The sequence below is a fragment of the Trichoplusia ni genome, chromosome 7 (assembly GCF_003590095.1).
Source record: "Trichoplusia ni isolate ovarian cell line Hi5 chromosome 7, tn1, whole genome shotgun sequence".
In the NCBI taxonomy this organism is placed as follows: Eukaryota; Metazoa; Arthropoda; class Insecta; order Lepidoptera; family Noctuidae; genus Trichoplusia; species Trichoplusia ni.
In genome coordinates, this window is record NC_039484.1 from 9867518 (window position 1) to 9888181 (window position 20664).

The 20664-nt window shown below is 40.1% G+C and overlaps 1 protein-coding gene across 3 annotated transcripts in view; it reads left to right on the forward strand.

The window, feature by feature from the left end:
* Nucleotides 1-472: 472 nt before the first annotated feature.
* The window catches only part of LOC113495535 (visual system homeobox 2-like), a 72577-nt gene continuing 52385 nt past the window's right edge, over nucleotides 473-20664 (forward strand). For all 3 annotated transcript variants that reach the window (XM_026874288.1, XM_026874289.1, XM_026874290.1), the window contains exons 1-2: nucleotides 473-1265; nucleotides 20023-20076. In XM_026874288.1, coding sequence (XP_026730089.1) covers nucleotides 968-1265; nucleotides 20023-20076 — 352 coding nt within the window. In that variant the 5' untranslated portion in view covers nucleotides 473-967. The remainder of the gene's footprint in view (nucleotides 1266-20022; nucleotides 20077-20664) is intronic.

The window sequence follows — 20664 nt, forward strand, 5'->3', positions numbered from 1 at the left end:
CATTATGAAGATACTGATGATCAAGTGACTGCCATTAAAATTTAATAACCGGTGCGGTACAAGTAGTGAGGTAGGTGTAATGCGTCATTACGAGGTGGTGTGCGCGCGACCCAAACGACCAATGATTGATAATGCAGCATTATGAGCAGACGCAGGCGAGCCTCGCGCGAGCCGCACACACCCGAGCCTATTCATTTCTTACAATTAATCAAAATTAAATCAACCGCCGCGACACGACGCACTTTAGTAGTTAACTGGAAAGCTTAGAGTTCCATTTCAGGTAGCACGACGTTGAGTAGGCGTGTCCCGCGAAGAAATCTGGCCAATACAGTGCGGTAACAAAATATCCGTATTGGCTATTAGTAGGCTCCGCCCGCGCGGGCCTGCGGCCGCCAGCGCCATGCGGCGTAAGTGAGCGCGGCGGGCGCGGCGCTTACGTCTCTATGGGCGCGAGGCGGTGGGGCGCGGGGGCGCGGGGCGCGGGGCGGGCGCTGCCTGTTTACGGCGTGTCGCCAGTGAGCGCGCGCTGTCCGTGACTCCAGGGGGGTTTTCTCGTTTTTACAAAGCGACGGGCGGCGCGGCGGCGCCGCGGACAGAAGCGCTGCAGACGCCGCGGCGAGCGCTCGTGTCGCGATCACCTCCACTTATAACAAACGATATATTTTCGCGAATTTTCCACCGTCTCGGAAAACTCCTCATCTACTTTTATGAATTTCCCAACATTCTGCCTAATGCTTAGGCCTAATTTTGAAGTAAAAAAAAGTAATTGAAATAAGTAGGAAGTGTAAAAAAACTTACAGAAAGTGCGTTTATAATTAAAACTTTTACTTTTAAAAATATTTTTGAAAAAACGACCTAAGTAAATTGTGATAATTATAACGATAAGGAACAAGAAAATATAAGTATTTATAGCAGTAATGTAAAAGTAAAGCCTAGTACACACAAGCGAGAGAGCGCTTAATACGCGATGCAAGCGATGAGCGCGAACGCGAGTGCGCCGCGCGCGCCGCAGCGATCTCCGTTCGCCATCCAGGAGCTGCTGGGGCTGTCGGACCGGGGCGAGAGCCGCGAGCGCTACTTCGAGTCTCGCGACAACGACCGCGTGCTGAACCTGTCGGAGAGCCGCGAGCCCCGCGGGTACACGCCGCAGTTCCCGCTGCCCGCGTCCGTGGCCAGCCGCGTGGCCTACGCCGCCGCCTTCAACGCGCAGGCCGCGGTGGCGGCCGCCTTCCTGCCCGGCCCGCCGCTGCTGCACCCGCCGCCCGGTGAGTCCTACACACCACCAGCTTACGGCTTCTTTACTAGAGGTCCATACACTCTAAACAATATCCGTGTGAAAAGATTTCCTAGGAGAACTTAAAATTAAGTTCTCCTAGATCTCCTGGTTGAGTTAAGCTTCACTTAAACTGTAACGATATTATTAGGCTTAAACCTTAGTGTTAAGGGTTGTTACTAAGAAAATTGCTGACCAATATTTGTGCATCCCGTCGGCGCGCGGCGAGGCGGCAGCGTTCCTTCGTCGGTGTAGTCTCAGCACAACGACTGTCGCTCAAGTCGCGCCACATTCGCGCTCGCGGTATTGTGCGCTCGCGTTTAATTAGCGTTTTTGTCTTATTTGTTAATTAGCGTACAATACGAGCCGCTTTGACGTACCGACGGCTCCGGTTACCGAGCCCGACTCCTGTGCCCGGGCCTCTTGTCTTCACTAAACCAGAACAATACTATGAGCTTATTAATCACAACCATTATAAGTACTCAAATACTTTTTGTGGTTAATTGTTGTTCCCATCGATTCTAGATGATTGAGTGCTAGAAGTTATAAACCTCTTTAATATTATTGTACAACATGATTCAGATTCATGTTATTTCTAATATAAATTGCCGTGTGCTAATCTTACGATTTCGGTTGCTTAAATTATGACTAAGTAATAGTTTTTAAACTTCGCATGAAATATGAAACAACAAATAAAAAAAGAGATAACATAATTATTTTCTTCGAGATGTTACACGGTTATTAACATAATATTTTATTCGCTACAATATTTTGTAAACTTCGACTTCATAATTACCGTAGCAATAGTTGTGGTTTTGAAACTGTTAATTACTTTTAAAGCTGGGTCTAATAAAGTATGTTAGTTGTAACAATGCCCAAAATCTTAAGAGACATATTTAAGCCTGCCTGTGATTAGTTTCCGGCTCTCCTCTCTCGGCGACGTTTGCCGTCGGGCGCGCGGCGCTACAGCCTTGCACTCAAGGCTCATGTGATATACTATCGTGTTCGTATCAATAATAATATGCGTATTGGTTAATTATTACGATATCTGTTCAGCACGAATTGCAAAATAATCTTATATCCGCCACGAGAAAAAAATTAGAGTCCATTTTACGGCATTTTTGCCTAAAGTGTCTAATGTCTTGCTCGTTCCTTTGAGCCTATGATTAGATGTTAGAACATTATTAAGCTTTATTTATTAGAGGTGTAATAACAAGAAAATAGTAAATTCGTTTGATTGAATTATTAAATTCAGACAATCGCTGATCAATTGCCTAAATCTGTTACTCGTCAAGTCTTCTTCTTAGTTTTTTAAAATGAGTTACAACGAGAACACTATTAATTGCCATGTAACACTAAATAAATCTGTTTAAATATATTATTCATTTTATGTTAAAGCCTTAATTATGAAGTTTCACAATCTATCGTTAAGGAAAACTAATTTTAGGTTTTTAGTTAAAAAATGAGAGTTATTAGTTATGAAAATCATAAATAGGTACAAATTAATTAATTATGATTGAGTGGTCTGTAAACAAAAACAAATAAATAAATGAGGAAAAAAGGATCGTAATGAGTAAAAGCTACTGAGTTCAGTTGCGTCGTACTTAAACTGTGACTCACGCATGTATAATCTCAATACGATATCTACCCATATCAGTTATATACCAATACTATAAATAAACCAATATACTATCTATGTTAATATATCTATTGTACGTGATCGTCATGACGAGGTGATTAGGGAAAAAATACATTTGACTTGTTTCAACTAGACTCTTGTGTCTAATCAGGATCATACCAACACTAAATACTGTACTTATATTTAAACTTTCGCGTTGCATAATCATATAGGCTAATCAAGGTAACATTCGCGTTAATCCCCGTATTCTTCTATGTAAACAAAATACTATTTCTAGTAGACTGTTATTTAGAGAATTGTTACCTAATAAGACGGTTCTTATCGGAGATTGTGAAAGCTATTAACAATTATCCAGTGATTACTTTTAATCTAGACAGTTTTGTTAGAAAATACCATATTTAAAGGAATTTCCGTAAAAATATGATCGATGGCTTTAGGATTCAAATATATGCATTTGTATTTCTTAATGATTGCGAATTACTCTTGAATCTCTCATTGCTACTAGCTATAAGCGTCCCACTACAGGCTTGCTTCGCTTCCTTCTCATCATCACAGTATATGGCTATCAGCATAAATAAAAAGAAAAATAATTTAGAAAGCAACGATATCTAATTTGGATTGGTATATATTCAGTTTCCTTATTAGATATAAGTCATATTTATAGATGCTAAATTATAAAGAGATAGTTGATTAGACAGTGAGCATCTCAGATAAGATATTGTCTTCTAATCTCCCACCTGCACTGATTGTTGGTGTTGTCGCGAGGCGCCGCGCGCCGCGCCGTGACTCACGGTGCCGCGCACACACCGATAACGCCGCTACTATCTCACTAGACATTTTCTACTACTTATTATATTTACATTATCTACGTATCGGTATCTGTCAAATTATTTATTATTTTACCTCAAACAATAGTGACTCAGTTTTGTAGTGGTTTTCTCTGTTTTACAAGAGTGCGTGACGCAAAAGAGTTTTATGTCTTGAATAGTAAGTGTACATGTGTGTGTTTCCCTGTGACATTCAACAATCAAACGCGCAAACTAATTTAGTTATTTACGTCAATCGATTTGTCTTAATTTAATAAGCTGTAAAAGATAGCAAGATATTATAATCTTTATTAACAGTTTTAATTCGATATCTTCAACAACAGAACTTCGGGGGATTTTTTTTTATCTGAAGTTATGTGTTTTAGATAGTGTTTGGTAGATGTTCATGAGGCTAGCAGAGGACCGTAGAAATTGGCACGAAAAAGGGGAGGCCTATGCCCAGCAGTGGGAGGATAAAGGCTGTGGATGATGATGATGATGATGAATATGTTTTGAATCGTGCACTGTATTAAGTATAAGAGTGACGGTGCCTAACACCAGCACTGTAATTTGCAGACCATAAGATTGTCAGATTGATTGGTCGTATCTGCTTATAGGTTTTTTGATAAAGTTAATTATGTAATTAGTAGGCACGTGTGAGTCAAGAGCTCAGCAGACACAATGCGCTCGTGCACAATGCTCCCGGAGCTGCGCCCGCGCCGCCTGAGTACTCGACACCGCCTACATTATTAATTAACTTACCGTTGTGATGAGCAGAACTATTTAATGACGAGATTAATGAAACGGTTTAATTATCTGGTGACAGTAATATCGAAGAAAAGAAATTAATATGGATAGTGAAAAGTTGTAATTCAGGAAGCTTATAATGAATGTTGCTAGTTAGGTTATAGTTATGTAGTAAGGTAGCTAAGAAATACGGCTGTAAAGGCATGACTTACAAAGTCAAGGATTCATTTGGTGGCGTCATCTACAAGGGAAAATGAAAAATAAAACAAAGATTGAAAATGTGAAAATTATTAAAGATGTGTTAGGTAGATGTTCATGCGGCTAATATTCGTAATAGCCGCAGGTATAGTGAAGCTATATGTCACGCGCGCTCGCGTTACGGTGCACGAAAATGACGCATGAAAATAATTTGACATTCAAAGATAAATATTGTTCTTGTGTTCTTTGATAACAGTAACAAGCTGACGTTTTTTTTTCTATACATTCTATCAGCGCACACTGAGACTTTAACTGGTAGCTATTAATGTAAATTTTGTTTGTTCGTGTAAGTATGGTCCGTATTTGGTGACATTAGTACTTCATGCTCAAGGCAGTGCTAGTTGCCGATATCCCTAGATTTTTTTGTCCAACGACGGCTTCTATGACTAACGGTGGAAATGTGATCGATTTGAAGGGCAGTAATAAACACATAATAATAAATTTGTGTTTGTTTTGAATACTAAACTAAACAAAACTCAGTCCGAGCGAGGTGGACGAGAGATCAGGTCGCGGACAAGAGGCCTGCAGTTCTACAGCAGCACAAAGGACATGTACACACCTACTTAGGTGTACACAAAGCGTCGAGTTAGATTTAAAGAGCATTGGATTGAGCCACAATCCCACACCTCACCAAAAAAACAACACGAGCTTTCATGATTCACTGAAAGGCGAGTGGTTCGACTCACACCTCACAGAATGGCCCATTGTGGGACACAAAGAGGCCCAGATAAAGCGGCTTTGTCCCGCGAGATGTCTGATAAAGGGTTAGTGGATCAGAACAGGGCTATTCACTAAATTAGTGGTCATTCGCCACCTTGGCTTGATTGACAGAGTTGTGTTTTGGTTCTGATGAATGGAGTCACGCGTGACGTCAGCAGCGTCAGGTTCGCGCGGCTGCTGCTCTGCTCACTCATTATATACACGCTCAATTCAGGAAGGCCGTGGATGTTAATAAGACTGATGGAATTTTGAGTGCTCAGTAGATCAACTCGACGCTTTACTGATAGATGGATGGACCACTCTGTTCTTTACCGTGAGTATGAGAAACCTAAACCTCTATCACGTGACATCAAGCGGCCTTACCAAACATGACTCTTTCAATTCCACAATTTCGTAACTTTCTTCTATAGCTGTTACTTTATCTCATAATGTAACTGCGAGTGCGAGGCTGGATAATGCTGGATGTGGGTCATATGTTTCCGGGTTCCGCATCGATCGCGGCGCTACAAATTAGACAAGCACATTAGCGGGGTTATTAGCGACCCGCGGACCCCTGCACGGGGCACAACACACTGACTGATGCGCGAACATTCATGATCGCTTCCGGATCGTCTGATCTCTGTGTTAAGGGAATGGGTAAAAGGAATTGATATTCATCTGATTCTATTGGAACATATTGTACTGACAGTAAATTTATGGAGGTGAACCGTTCATAGTTCATGGCCATCCTCTAGTTATCTAAAGCCGTAAGAAACGTAAGTGGTTACCGTCGTTCAGGACATGACCATCAAAAATGATGATTGGCATGCTTTAAATAAGATATTAATATTGATAGGGGTTATTAGCTTATCAGTACCCGGCTAATTAAGTAAGTCGTCGGTAAAATTGATTGAGTGACTCATGTTTTGCACTCACATGAAACGTTGGATGACTCATAATATTTTAAAGTACTAAGACCTGGTTTTGTTATCTTTAGCATCGCGTATCTAGTTGTGGTGTTGACTCCTAACCCGAAAGGGTTGTCGGTTATTGGTTCGCATAACCGCTGTTCCACACACACACACACACGCGCACGACTCACATAATGAGTTCCGTTGCGGTGTGTTTGTGTGCGAGCTAACCCTTCTCTACAACCAGTTTGTTAGGGTGTGGTGCCAGTGAAGGCGGGTAGCGATTGCAAGTTTATTTATAAATTACCACAGCTTCATTCATAATAGCTAAAAATACGAGAGATGTGAAATAGGAACAACTCATAAACAGCTGAGCGGTGTTCTAGCTTCCATTATATTACACATAGTATATGTACCTGAAGGTATATGTTAGAACTTGTCTCCATCGCTACCTCGTGTTCCTTGCTCTCGCGTGTAATATGTCGGCGTGTCGCACGCCGCGCCGCGCCGATACCGCGACGTGTCGTGGGCTCACAACTGTACGTACGGATCATATTTTAATTACCTGCAAAAGAATGCATTTAAAGTACTGAAAAACTAAAATAATAATTACCAGTTCATGACATTTCTATATTTTACGATAATCATTTGTTATGATTGGCAGATAATTATAAGGAAAATCTAGATACATGGTAATCAAAGAAAAATGATATTTATGACAAGTTTATAACCTGTTCTATTTAATAATGCGGATAACACGATAAGATTGTAATGCGTCTTGTTATAACTCGTTATAGGTGGGTACTGGGTGAGTCACCGCGGTGCGGGGGTCTGTGACGTGCGCAAGTTGATCCCATACTTATTGCTCTCAGGTTTATAGAGAAAGTATAATGAATCTATAGTCATTACTATGTCCAGACTGTTTCAATGGTATCTTGAGGCAAAGAGAGGACGTAGGCAGCCTTATGTCTAAAGTCATCGCCAGTCATGGGCCTGAGCAGCTCACAAAATCGAATGTTTTAAAGCTAAGATTATTGGGTCTGAATGCTTGGTTTGTTTTACCTAACTTTAACTATATAATTAGCGCGTGTGTGTATGTTAAATAACATTGAGTTGTATGTTCTCGGTCACGGAAAGTCAACGAGTCCGCCAGTCTGGCACAGTATTGAGTCACTTCACTTGGCAAATACTATAACTACATACATTAATCAACTATGTAGGCACTGCGGCTGTGTGCCGAGCAAATTAATATGTTCTTTAATTATGTCTCTACCTAATGACACTGTTTTTATTTAACAAAAATTATAAGAATTTATTTTGTCATTTTCAAGTTTTTATTTAATGAAATCAGCAACTGAAAAGCTGTCTTTTTAATCGTTTGCTTTTTCAAATGGAATTGTGGGACAAAAATAGTTCATATAATTTTTTATGAATGACAATTCACGCGATTATGACAAGCCTTGCCCTGTATAACGTAACGTAAAGAGGACTGCTGCTTACTACAGCCTGCAGATCGGTAATTTTTCGCCATATGGTGTAGAAGCTTCGGTGCTAGAAGACTGCAACGAATCAAAGATAAAAACAACAATTAGTATTTGCTGAACAAAGCTGTGGGAGCCGCGATCTACTCGACACGTGTCTGTGTGCGTGTGTGTGTGTACGGCGCGCCGCTGTGTGCGGCGAGGGTGTGGAGAGCATTCGGGCCGACACCTCGGCACAAAGAGCGGCGCCGCGCGACGCTAATAGCTAGTTTTACACGACTAGTGCCGACACCCAGGTATGCCTGCAGCGGCAGCGGAATATATGCGAGTCGTCAAGAAGGATACGGAGAGAGCTATGATAAAGTAAATGACGAGAAAATCCGTAAAGAAACACTTTTTCGAAAGTAAGGCTTGCTAAGAATCGATTATAAAGATTGTTAAAAGTAAAAATAATGTCGATATTAGGATATCGTTCGTAATGTAATCGTTAGTCATGCTTATAATAGCGGCGATGACCATACTTCTAGTAAGCTTCATTTTATTCAGTATGGAAATGAAGAATATTTAACTATGGAAATAAATTTAAATATGAAACTTTTGCTCACACAGAAGAACCTACAAACGTATTTCAGTAGCACCGCAGTCGGCAAACAAACAATAAGTGAGGCGTGAACACCAATGTATATCGTAGTGCCTAGCGTTAGAGTTTAAATTTATTTAGTCGTCACAACTGCCTCCCTCGCTTCTAATTAGCCTGAAAACTAAACTATCAGCCTACAGACTGAATCACGACTTTAGCGCATGGGTGGTAGAGTTCAGACTCGCGTGCGGCGCGGCCAACAATAATAGAGGACACTCGACCTCTCAGAGGTGCGAGATTTCCCGCGGGTATTACTTTTTAGTGTAAAGTGTTGAACACTTTGTACACAGAATTAAGAATATACTTAAATACTGGCTGCGGAAGAGAGCCGACACTTTGCTGGCTTAGGGTTACTAGCGTCTGACTGTGCATCGATAGCTTAAACCAACAGTAGCCTTTATATTGATGACAATATATATATATATATATATAGTTGTGTGTAGAGTGTTTAGTGGTTTGTCTGGCAAAGAGTCTTGTATAAGGTGGGGATCAAATATTCTTGTACATGCCAATCACGTCACATTCATATCTGCAATGTAGACTCTTCATAAGCAGAAGATAGGAATACGACGTTTAATATTTCCGTGGTTTTAACATATTAATAAAATTAAAAGTATTGGGTAGAAATAGGATTAGTCCTCTTAGCATTACCTGTCAATATCATAACACCAGTATAATAATACCCAGCACTCTTTACGTAACTACTGTGCCAGTACTCAGTTAGGTAAAGCACAAGCTGTTGTATTTGTCTCGTAACAGAATAATTAAATGTGAGCTCTTAAATTATCATAAAGTGTTGTCCGCTTAGCAAAGAGGTTCCATTGTCGCGCCCGATTTAAAATTGTAATCTCACAACTTGAAAAGACAACAGTTTTAATTAAATTATATCTTTTGTAGCTGACAGAACTAGCGCACAGAATTGTTAATTAGAATTTTGAGTAAAATATTAATTTAACACGGCTAAACGTAGGCACGTTTAATTTACAGTTAATGTATTCTTTTAGTATTAAAGTGTTACGAATGAGATTTAGTTAGGTGATTGTCGAATTTAGTTTATTTTTGCAATAGCACTGAAATTAACTATCAACCGACTAAACACAAGCCTAAAAAAACAGCAGAAACTGATAAGTATAGATGTTTTACAACCCTTATTCTTTGGCTACTCAAAAAGATCATGTTGAATACTTTATAAACATTAACAGGATGAACGAGCTCTCGCATCGCTCTCAACAAACAATAAATCCGACCAGGTCACACAGACGCGCGAACAGCCTCCAATAATCAACCCCCAAATATTCCCTTAATGCCGTACCCCCATTACACACTGAAAACTCCAATAAAAACCTAACATCTCGCTCATATTTCAGCTGAAGCCAAATAGCCGACATCCGTCCCTCTTCAATGACTGCACTTTCACATCAGCCATCTCGCTCTAACCCGCGAGGTTGCCAAAGCAAGGGCCGATTATGATAATATCCCCGAGGCTGAATATAAATTGGGCTCTTATTTACAATGAGTTATTTAACGCTATAGCAGTATGATGTTATTATGGAAATTTTATTAACGTATAACTCGTAATGAGTTTGTTATAGTCCTTATATATTTATTAGAGTTATGGATAATATTTCGCTGTCTGTTTCTTGGTAACGGGCAAAGATATGGCTATTTTGTTATGAAAGCTAACTTATTGAAGAGAAGTCGGCGTAGCTCTTGTAGCGAATTCTGTGTGATCGATAACAATGGACTGCATAAACGTACACTAATGGTTAGGTTATAGTTAGTAAGCCTACTGTAGGCGTAGAAAATAAAGAGCGAGCACAGTGACCCACTTAACCTGTTAGTAACAGTTTGTCTGTCGTCACACAGATCTGGTTTCAATGGAAGTGTAGCGCGAGGCTCGTAGCCGGCGTAGCACCCGCCACTGAATATTTAAATCACATTCTGGAGTATTTTATGAAATTGGTTTTAGCTTAAATTCTATATTGTGAAGGCTAATAGTAAAACCATAAAAAAATTATAATGATTTTCTGCTCATTACTGGTACCTTTTAAAAAATTATGCACTTTTTTTGTAATATTATTAATTTTGACTGTACTGTAACAAAGATTTAATTTCGTCTAGTGTGTATCTCAAGGTGCAAAACGCTTTCTTTGCATATCCTTCACAGATTCTAGAAATGTGTAATTGTTAGGTGATATAAGAAATGTCACAGTAAACTGTATCGTATCACGTTACTCGGTAATTGTAACAACAGTATCGTCTAAACGCTTGTTTTCACGCGACGACAAAACGCACCCCGAAAAATCTATAGCTCGCCCCCTGTGTCACCCCCCCTCCTCCCCGCCGCACGGCCCTGCCTCACCCCCGCGCTCGCCCCGACACACTCCACTTTTGGACTTTTTAACCCAAGATGGCTTAATTTTCTTCTCGCAACGATTATTCTGCGTTTCTTAAAAAACCCCATTAGAATTGAACCCAGCGGAGCGTTAGGATCGCGGGGAGGCCCGGGTGTGCGGCAGGGCGCGCGGGGTGATGGGGGGGGGGTCCGGGTCGAATGTTCCGGGATTAGCATTTAGCAGGTTTTCGCGGACAATGCGTGGCGCGGGTGTTGAGCCATCGCCGAGGAATGCGCTTTTGTTTACGAGAGCGGCGCGAGGGTTAAATTACTTCATTGAAATAACCCGAATATTTGCTGCACCTCCGAGGTGTTTTATTAACTAAACAGTTATTTGGTTTATTAAGCCGTGCTACTTCACTCTAGTGGCCTATTTCGCTTGATTGCTGTGTCTCTATTCAAATGTAAATAGCTCCGTCAGAATTTTAGCATAACTCTTATAAGTTTAAGCGTTACAACAAAAACAAGAAACTTCTGCTCTAGAGTTGCATGAGAGTAGTATACGGGTGCGTTACTCAGCGATCGCAACATACCGTTACATAACTTGATATTTCACAAATTTGCATTTCTTTTGCTATGTAGGTGCCAATTAAAACCTAATGGAATGAACATTTTCATGAATTAAATTATTTTTACTCCTTGCAGCCAAGTGAGATGACAGTTCTCACAAATGAGCAAAGTCTAGATGTGTCCTGAAAGTCTTAGTTTCCGGGGCACTTAAGAAGTTAAGTCAATAAAGTAAGAGTATTATTGATATTAGCGACTTTACGTGGTTTTGTTATCCCGGTGCGATGCCGGTGTGATGCCGGCGCGGTGCCGGGGCGGCCGCGCGTCCGGCTCGGAAGCACCCGCGGCGGCGGTGCTCAGCCGCGCTTATTGTTAATTAATGACAAACGATTCTGCCGAGCCCAGCCAGCCTCGCAGATACTAAGTCTAGGTACACAACGGGAGCAACATACTTAGCTAAGGAAACATTTAAAAAAATGCAATGTTTTGAAGCCAGCAGCATCTGCCAATAACGTGCTCAACAAAATTACATTCTGCTTGAATTACACATAGGAATCAAATGTTGGTATGCCTCCGAAACATAAGAGGTAGCTAAATTGAGATTCATATGAAACGCCCACTTAATAGTTAGTATACACAAAGGAGCAGTTAGCAGACATCGAATGTTGGGTAATTTGGCACAGCTCTACTTGGCACGATGCAGACACAGAAACTATATTATTAATAAAGAATATGTAACTCATATATGACGGTAGTAGCTATCACACTTAAAATGTTGGAGCTATTTTGAATTTTGACTGAGAGCACTATTAAATGTTTGCATGCATAGGTATCAGCGCGCTAGTGTATCCATCTCGTGATCCAATTCCCCGGTGTGTCCCCGGCCGGGGCGGGATCGCTTCTCTCCGTCTTTGTATGAGCTCACAATTTCTTCAGAGCCAGGCGAAGAGGCAATGAGGCGTTTAATGAGGCCACCGCGTCAGCCGCCCGCTAATTGATTAACTGTCACAATCCCGCTGCCACACAAATGTACGGGAAATTGAGTTATACTTGAGTAAAATTGGGTCCCTATCAAGAGATTATGAATGAGAATATTTTCTGGCGAGATGAGAGATGTATTGGGAGGAAGACGATAAAGAATAGATAATGAGGAGTGGATCGAAAGCGAAATACAGTTTATTGGGAAACCAAGTTATGCGTATACTCTCCAAACAGTCGGTAAAGTATACATAGCCATATTCCTCTACACTTTAAAATGTAAATCCGATGCTGACTAGCAAGCATCAATAGAAAAATGTGAATCATTCAAGTGCAGTTAATAACGGCGATCGGTCAAGAGAAATAGGGCAGTGACGTCACGAAGTAGGTCGACATTTGCACTTAATTGTAAGTTAATTGTCGTGGACCGTGGACTGGCCGCCGGGGAATGCGGTCAGACTGTGGCCGGTGGCTGCTGCTGCCAGGATGCAGGAGCTGGGTGCAGGAATCATTTGAAGTATTTAATGAAAGGACACTGCCTAAGAGGTAGCTTCTCTGAAAAGTGAATCTAGCTTCAATATCCAGTATTTGGAGTCAGATTTACTAAAACGGACAAATCCATTTAATTACTGGGCTAAACGAGTTTGGTCACTGTTGTCCTTCAGAAATGTGCACAAAGAGGACAAATACAAAAATAAAGAAAATCTCAAGAGTTTTGCATTCACTTCGTGTGTTTGAGAATAGCACCGCAATGATAGTACATAAACCAAGTTAGAGGGAAAGTTATCCACATCTAACCCACGTAAAGATTGTACTGGATGTGTGTGTGTGTGTGTCTTCAACAAACATTATGTGTCTGTGTGTGTGTGTTTACGAGAACATCAAAGCTCGCCGGCGGCGTGAATGCCAATTGGTTTTTTTATCGTTTTCTGTGGGCTCGTGATAACATCCCCTCCCTTACCCCCTCCCCCGGGCGGCGCCCTGCGATGTCTTACTGCCTGCATACTTGGCAAGTTTGGCCGTACATACAGTTTGTCTAATGTTGGAACTTGCTGGCCAGGCCTGCCGTCTAGACATAACAACTGTGGTGCAGTAACCTACACCCCACACCATAATATTTTTATTAGCATGAATATTCAATAGCCAGTATCCTAAGAGAAATACTATTGAACTTTTTAAACCTCTTTGACACGTTTTTAGTTACTGCAAAAATTTTTTTTTTTTACCTTTCCTTATTTCCTCTACATTTGAATACAATTGATAAGAAACACGAATGTAGTTGGAAATGAACAATAGAAAAATCGTAAATTAGTTGATCATGTAAAAAAAGCGGACAAGCTTCTGCAATATTCGCCCGCGGCTCACTCGCGTCTACTCGTACACATCCACAGCCAATACATGAAGACCTCCAAAGCCTTCCCCATAAAGTTATTCATAGGAACATTTACATAGGGTTCAGGGGTCAGGTTAACCTGGTATTACGACAGCATTGTCGTTGACCAAAATATATGGAGCTCTGGTATTGCGTACGTTATTCCCTCCGTAGTGCGGTTTGGGTTGCGCCGCGGGGGTTGCGGGAGGTCTCAGCCGGCTGGTGGTGGCAGTTCCGCCGCGTGTACTAGTGCTCACTTCACACGTCGTACAAAGGTCGCTAACTGCCTGCTATTAACTGCTCGACCCCCTACAGACTAGGGATGTACTTAGTGCCGCGCTGGTACTCGACTTATCGAATTTATTAATTACACATATTTCATGATTTTCTATTTACGTTCGAAAAGAAAATAAATATAGTAATTGGCTCTCCCTGTTGCCCATTATGGTATACTATATCTGTCATCTGAAATTCTAGCCACCTGCGGTTACTGCGTTAATTTAATGTTAACACGGTCTTGAAAATTACAAGGTATCCTCCTGGTTCCGCATATAGATATTTTTATACATTGTACTTTCAAGAGCGTACTATAGGTGACTTATACTGGTTAGGACAGCTGACGGATGTCTTAATTAATCTTTGTAATAAGATGTGTCTGAATCCCAAACCAAGTGTATCATGTTTGGAGCTCGTCACATCCATCATAACATTACTGTAGCGGGTCATTACGTCACTTTAATCAATCAAAGCAAATAATAGGTGTAACAAATGAAAATCTCCGATAAGTATGATTTGTGCCATCACTAGAGCGCGCACCGCCCGCGGCTTCTTTCCCGGCCTCTAATCAAGCGAAACAAAACCATACCACCTACATAATAAGATCTTAATTTCATTGTGTACTTATCTTATTATTTTTCTCCTAGTCTTATAAAGAATTTCAGCCCTATTTATTAAGCAATAGAGTGTACTTTTGGTTGATGGTTGCGAATTGTATTGAGTCAATGATTTTGGTTGGAACAAGGGCTGTGCACCCTCCAATGGTCCCGATAAATTATCCGCTTTAGCTTGTTTTATAATAACTGAACAGATACAATCGCCGGCACTAATTACAAATCAATTAATTAATTAATTTCATTCAGATTTACAGCTTTGCATGATGGAAATTGTTTTTATTAATTAAAGTACTTTACATTCATCAGTGTTTTATGAAAACGTTTGCATAATTATAAAAGGATAATAACTAAATTGCTTTAAAATGGTTTTCACTAAAAGGTATTTTGGTAAATGTACGTTAAGTATATTAAATTTACAATTATTCTGGTGTTGATTATGAGAAGGTTGATAATCTATAAACAATAAACTAATACTTTGTACTATAAATAGTCAAGAGTAAATAAATAAAGTTATTTCAATGATAATAACGGAATGGAAGAACAGAAAGCAAGTAGTCTAAAGCCAAAAAGTAACAAAATTAAATAATTGAATTACATTGACTACACAACAGATGATTATTTACATACACCATACAATTACCTTCTGCAGAGTAACTTCAATACTACTGAACTGCAACATGCACACAATGACGATAATTACTAAAATTACACGTCTCTCGCAGGGCGTGGTGAACACGGAACGGGTTAAGGTTAACCCTCTGTAAGCCGCTGGTAATGTTACGATAACACCCAGATTATTCTTTCGTCCCAAAATATTGTGACAAGCGGCCCACCTCGCCGCCGCCGCGCGAAGTCGGGACACAAAGCCGGTGTCACCGAACATGCCACTGTTGCCATTGTACCACTTTTAATGTCTTATTGTTATTTAAATGGGATTCGGTTCTTGTTCCGCTATTATGTTGGATAAACTGCAGTTTTTTCTTAAGGTTTTGAAGAGCTCTACTTGAGTATATTGTGCGAGCTTTTTTTGAGAAAGTTTTGACAAGATTTTATGAATGGAGCTGTCGCTTGTCGACTTTCTGAATACTCATGTTCTAGAAGTTTGGGTCAGAATACTGGCAGATTTGTCATCGAATGTAGCTTATTGTGAATACCCTAGATTAAGAACTAGGTGTACACTAACAAAAACATACTTGCTTAACGGCTTAAACCCACAATTCCATGACCGATGCGTTGAAAAGTATCTTCAATAAATAAATAAATTTCATTAAAATAATACTCGTAGTCACTGTTATTTATACGTCACCAGTGACTCGTGACATTAGTGCGAACTCCCCAAAACCAGCACAATATGTGAAGCACATAATGACGGACTCTCCGCCCGTTTTGTGTGTTTCGCGGAAGTCAGTGTTTGTGTAGGCAGCGCGCCTCGCTACTGTTGCTGCTGCCGTGTTGTTATTATAATTATCTACAGCTAACGCCACTTGCCCGGTTGGAGTTGTTTTTGTTGGTTACCTAATTGGTTCGCAGGAAACGTAACGAGTTGCATTATTATTTTGGGACTAACTTGCTACGAAAATTACTCGTAACTAACAAAACGAATTACTTATATCTTTATAAACAGGGTAGTAGACTCAATGCACAACATTTGGCCGATATCAATGCATATCGCTCTCTACAATACTTGCAATAAAATTTCAATTACCTTAAACCAGGGACTTAGCTTGCATCTCAAATTATAAGAGCTCTTTGTTCGCGGATTAGCCGACAAAACGCGGAGGGCACGCGGGCCAGCCGCGGTAATTGAAATAGCTCCGCGCATTACATGGTATTATAACCACCAGCGTAAGCTGATCCGCGGCGCCACCCCCGCGGTCTCACTAGCTTGGAGCAAGCGGTGTCTGCAGAAGCCTCAGCAGGGGTCTACTTGCTTGGTCAGTCCTTGCACAGTGGTGCGCAGAACATTCTTGCAGGATTACAAGTTTAGTGTGACAGAGCCGAGCTCAATTAAGTAACCCCTCGAGTCGATTGGATATTAATTTATTGGCGTCATATAGTTCAGTAATGCGGTGCGAGGAATGCGGTGCGCTCCTCACTCGCAATGCGTACTGGGTTTATTACTCGACACAAAACTAATTGCCTCGCCCGGGAAGAGTTACCTAGTTATTGCGATTAAGAGGATTAACGCGGATCGTAGGTTATAAATGGATAAAGCTTTAAAAGTATTCTAATGTTACACGAGAACGAGAATATTTTTGTTGCACGTAGGTGCACAGAATATGGTTTGCATAATGTATTGACACATGTTCATGAATTTCCATTTGACTTGCAACATTATTAACATGAATTGTAGTGAAGTCGTGTTCTGAAAACCTAGTTCTAATAAATCAACATGTTGATATAACATAGTAAAGGCTAGTGCACACAGCGCGGAGCACAGCGAACGTGTTCAGAATTGTAATGTGACATTTAAAACAAGATGGCGCCGGGCGCGGAGAGCGCGCTAATGAATTGTGACACGGGTTAACAGCAAATTAATATACATTATAAGCAGTTTCCAAGCACAATCTCGGCTAATCGGATTCAGGATTTATTATTAAAAACTTCTAGACAGGATAATTACTTAGATGTTTATTCCTAACACTTAATTCTTAGTTACAGCATGTTTGTATTTCTCAAATTTAAATCTCTAAAGATTAAAAAGTGTCGAGTTCATTAAACATAAAAATATCAGTCTGTAATTTGCCGTTAATTAAGCGTTAGAGCAGCTAATTGCACTCGTCTGAAACACTTGACAGTTATAAAATTGCAAATTAAAGCTTCGCCAATAAATATAACAATCGAAGCGAGCAATAAACCAGCTGCCAGCGAAGTGCCAATGAAAAATATAATGTTGATGAGTCATTACGAAGGTCTTGTTATGTCTTAGTTGACGTGCCGTCAGCGGCTGATTGAGTCGAGTGGGGCCCCGCCTCAATTAAATCCCTAACATTTCTATTAATTAAACGAAAGGAATTTGATACGAATCGACAATGGAGCTCGACTGATGGCGCACCGTATTGATGAGCTGTTGAAGCCCGCGTCAGTAAACATTTTGTGTTTCATTATATTTTATGTAATTGGTGTTTAGGTGGGATCTCTATTACTGTCCAATAATTATTGATATACATTTACACTACACGTGTTGATCATTAAGTTTATTCAATTCACTTCTCAGCCTACTTTTCTTCTCCATTGTTCGTTTTGTTTGATATGTAATGGTAATTCAATCTTTCCTTTTTGCGTCACTCATCTTCACACTTAGAAACAATAGGATCTGCGCGGGCGCATTGTGCGCGGTGACATAGTGGGGCAATGAAGTACTCGGTACAGAACATCGTTGACTTGACGCGTCAAGTGAGAACCATCCTTTTTACATAACACTTAATTTGTCAACTTTGGAACAATAACGGTTATCTGCGCAAGGGTCTCTTCTAAAGTAGGGTAAAAAATGTCAAGTATTAGGTACATTTTTAATTGTTTTTAAACATAGCACCTTTTTGTTTCACAACATAAAAGTTTAAAGTAATGTGTAAAGATTGCCAAATTAAGTTTAATAACTTAATTTCATTTGGTTTCGGTAATCTGTAGTTTATTAATATAATTTTGTTAGCAAATGTTAACCAAATTACCAATCAAAAGTTTAATAATAACATGATGTGCGCAGGAGTGTTTATGTTGCCACATTCTTGAAAGTTAATTGACACTTGCGGTTATGGTTAATATTCAATAATCATCTACCTACTTACGTATTGCGAACTGTTTACTAATTTCGAATAAAAATTTAACTTATTGCTATGATTCCTACTGAATGTAATATTAATTTTGTTTGAAAGGCTATGATCGCAGGCCCTCAGATATACCCTGGTAATACTTGTAGTACAGACACCAGGATGTGAGTCCTCGGTCTGCTGACCTGGCGCAGCTCTCCGGGCTGGCCGCCATTGTTCCCGCGCAGGCGCAGCGCCGCGCACCGCCGGTCATTCTCCACTCACCTCTATTTATCTTACACCTAACATAATTGAGGAAGTATTTAACTCGCCTTTTGTTGCCGTTTTTTCTCTTAATATTGTTAAATTTGTACGACAATCGGGTAACTGACAGCCGCTTGAAATAACTAGGGCTGTCCCCTGTCAGTTCACAACGGATGTGTGTTTTGTAAATTAAATAAAATGAAATGCAAATGCAAGCATGCAAATGGCAGGTTGCGTGATATTTTTACTTCTTTATTCGACAAGCAGGTGAGAATGCTTTAATAAAATTAATTGATGTCTTGTCTTTTTAATGCGCAGTTTCCTTTTTGTGTTTTACAAGAAACTTTTGCTAGTACCTATCTATAATACTCAAAAATAATAAAACGGCTATCAAATACTTATCGGTTTTAAACATAGTGATTTATCTATTAACGATTTTCAGAGCGTATTCCGCTGGAAACGGCACAGTTGCACTACGGCAAATCATTTCAGTTTTTTCATGTCTAACTTTCAAAGCCTACATTTAAGAATTAAGGCAGTTTGATAACTCTTTTCTTCCGACCATACTATTGATATGGAGTATATTAAACTAAAAATAAAAGATCAAACTGAAGTGATACTAGTAACTGTAGGTGGCATCCCTGAGTGCGCGCGCGCCAGATCTTATCTTGCTCTATAGAGCTGTCTTCAAGTTACGCGCACATTGTCTATCGGGCGCGGATCCCAAGCGATTGTCCCTCGGCTTACGTCCGCACTTTTTGCGGTAACCTAATAGCGCTCAAACTAGTTCGCATTGTTGGACGCGTAAATATTGAAAGCTTACACGATTTCACGAGCATTCGCCCCATTTATTGGTATTGGGTTCTTGGGATTAAGAAACGACGATCAATTATTTTGGAACGGGCGTTTTTAGTTGTAGTTGTTTAATTTGGGTTATTTAAAGCAATAATATAAATATATTTACTCTGAAATAATGCAATAGTGTTTCTTGTTAACTAAGAGAGTTAAAAAGAGCGGTGCCAAAGAGGTTTAGGTTTTAAACAAATTGAAAAATTTGAATTTGAAAACAAGGCTCATGCGCCAATATCAATAGCTCTGTGTGTATTTCAATAATACTATAAAGACTGATAACCTAATTTTAAATCTGGAAGAAGAGTTAATTTTATGTCCTCACCTATTCTCCCCCTGCGTCTTTTGCAACATCATTAACAACTTCTTCTTCTTTTTCTCCTAACGACTTAATAAAAATAAAAGTAATTACCAGTAGCGTCCCCGGCAGGAGAGTAACAAGTAAGATGACAAGCGGGCTGTGTCCCTCAGTCCGCGGGAGTCGGAGCTTTTAAATTGGAATTCCTTGTGGCCGCTTAATTGTTTATAGCTTAATTAATGTAATGAATGTGATTGTTGCAGGGTTCCCGCAGATCAAGTCTCCGTACAGCCCCGGCTCGCAGCCGCACCTCACCGGTGAGTCCTCTCTGACTTCATTAAGATTTGCTGCTGCGTCAAGGAACGAGGGAGTTTTAACTACCCGGTGAACTTAGCTCGCGTCTCTTTGTTCCCTGGTGTAGCGTCGCGCTCGCTGTCTTCTACGACCTAGTAGGTGTACTCGTACATGTATTAACCACATACAAAGATCCGCATCTTGAAGATTGATTAAATTAGTAAATTCAGTTATTTCTCTTAACATTATTAAAAATTATTCTAAAGACATGGGTTTGACTGTGTATTTATTTTAGATCCCGGAAAGCCGTTGAAACATGGTCTGATGAGTATTTTTTTACAAATAGCACTAAAAGCCTTCTCGATAACTGAGTAACTAAGCTGAAACTAACATAACGGAAGTAGGTACTCGAAGTTGAGAGAAGGATGATCTGTACTGATTGTTTATAAAGACGCCAAGTCTTTATAATATGTCCTATAGCTTCATTCATTTGTCTGGGTACGTATCTAAATGTTAAGCGTAATGTACATATGAGCGGACGAAAACCATGATAATAAACGGCTTGCGAGGAATGAACGCCGAAGTATTTTGATTAACAGAGTGGCTTAGCG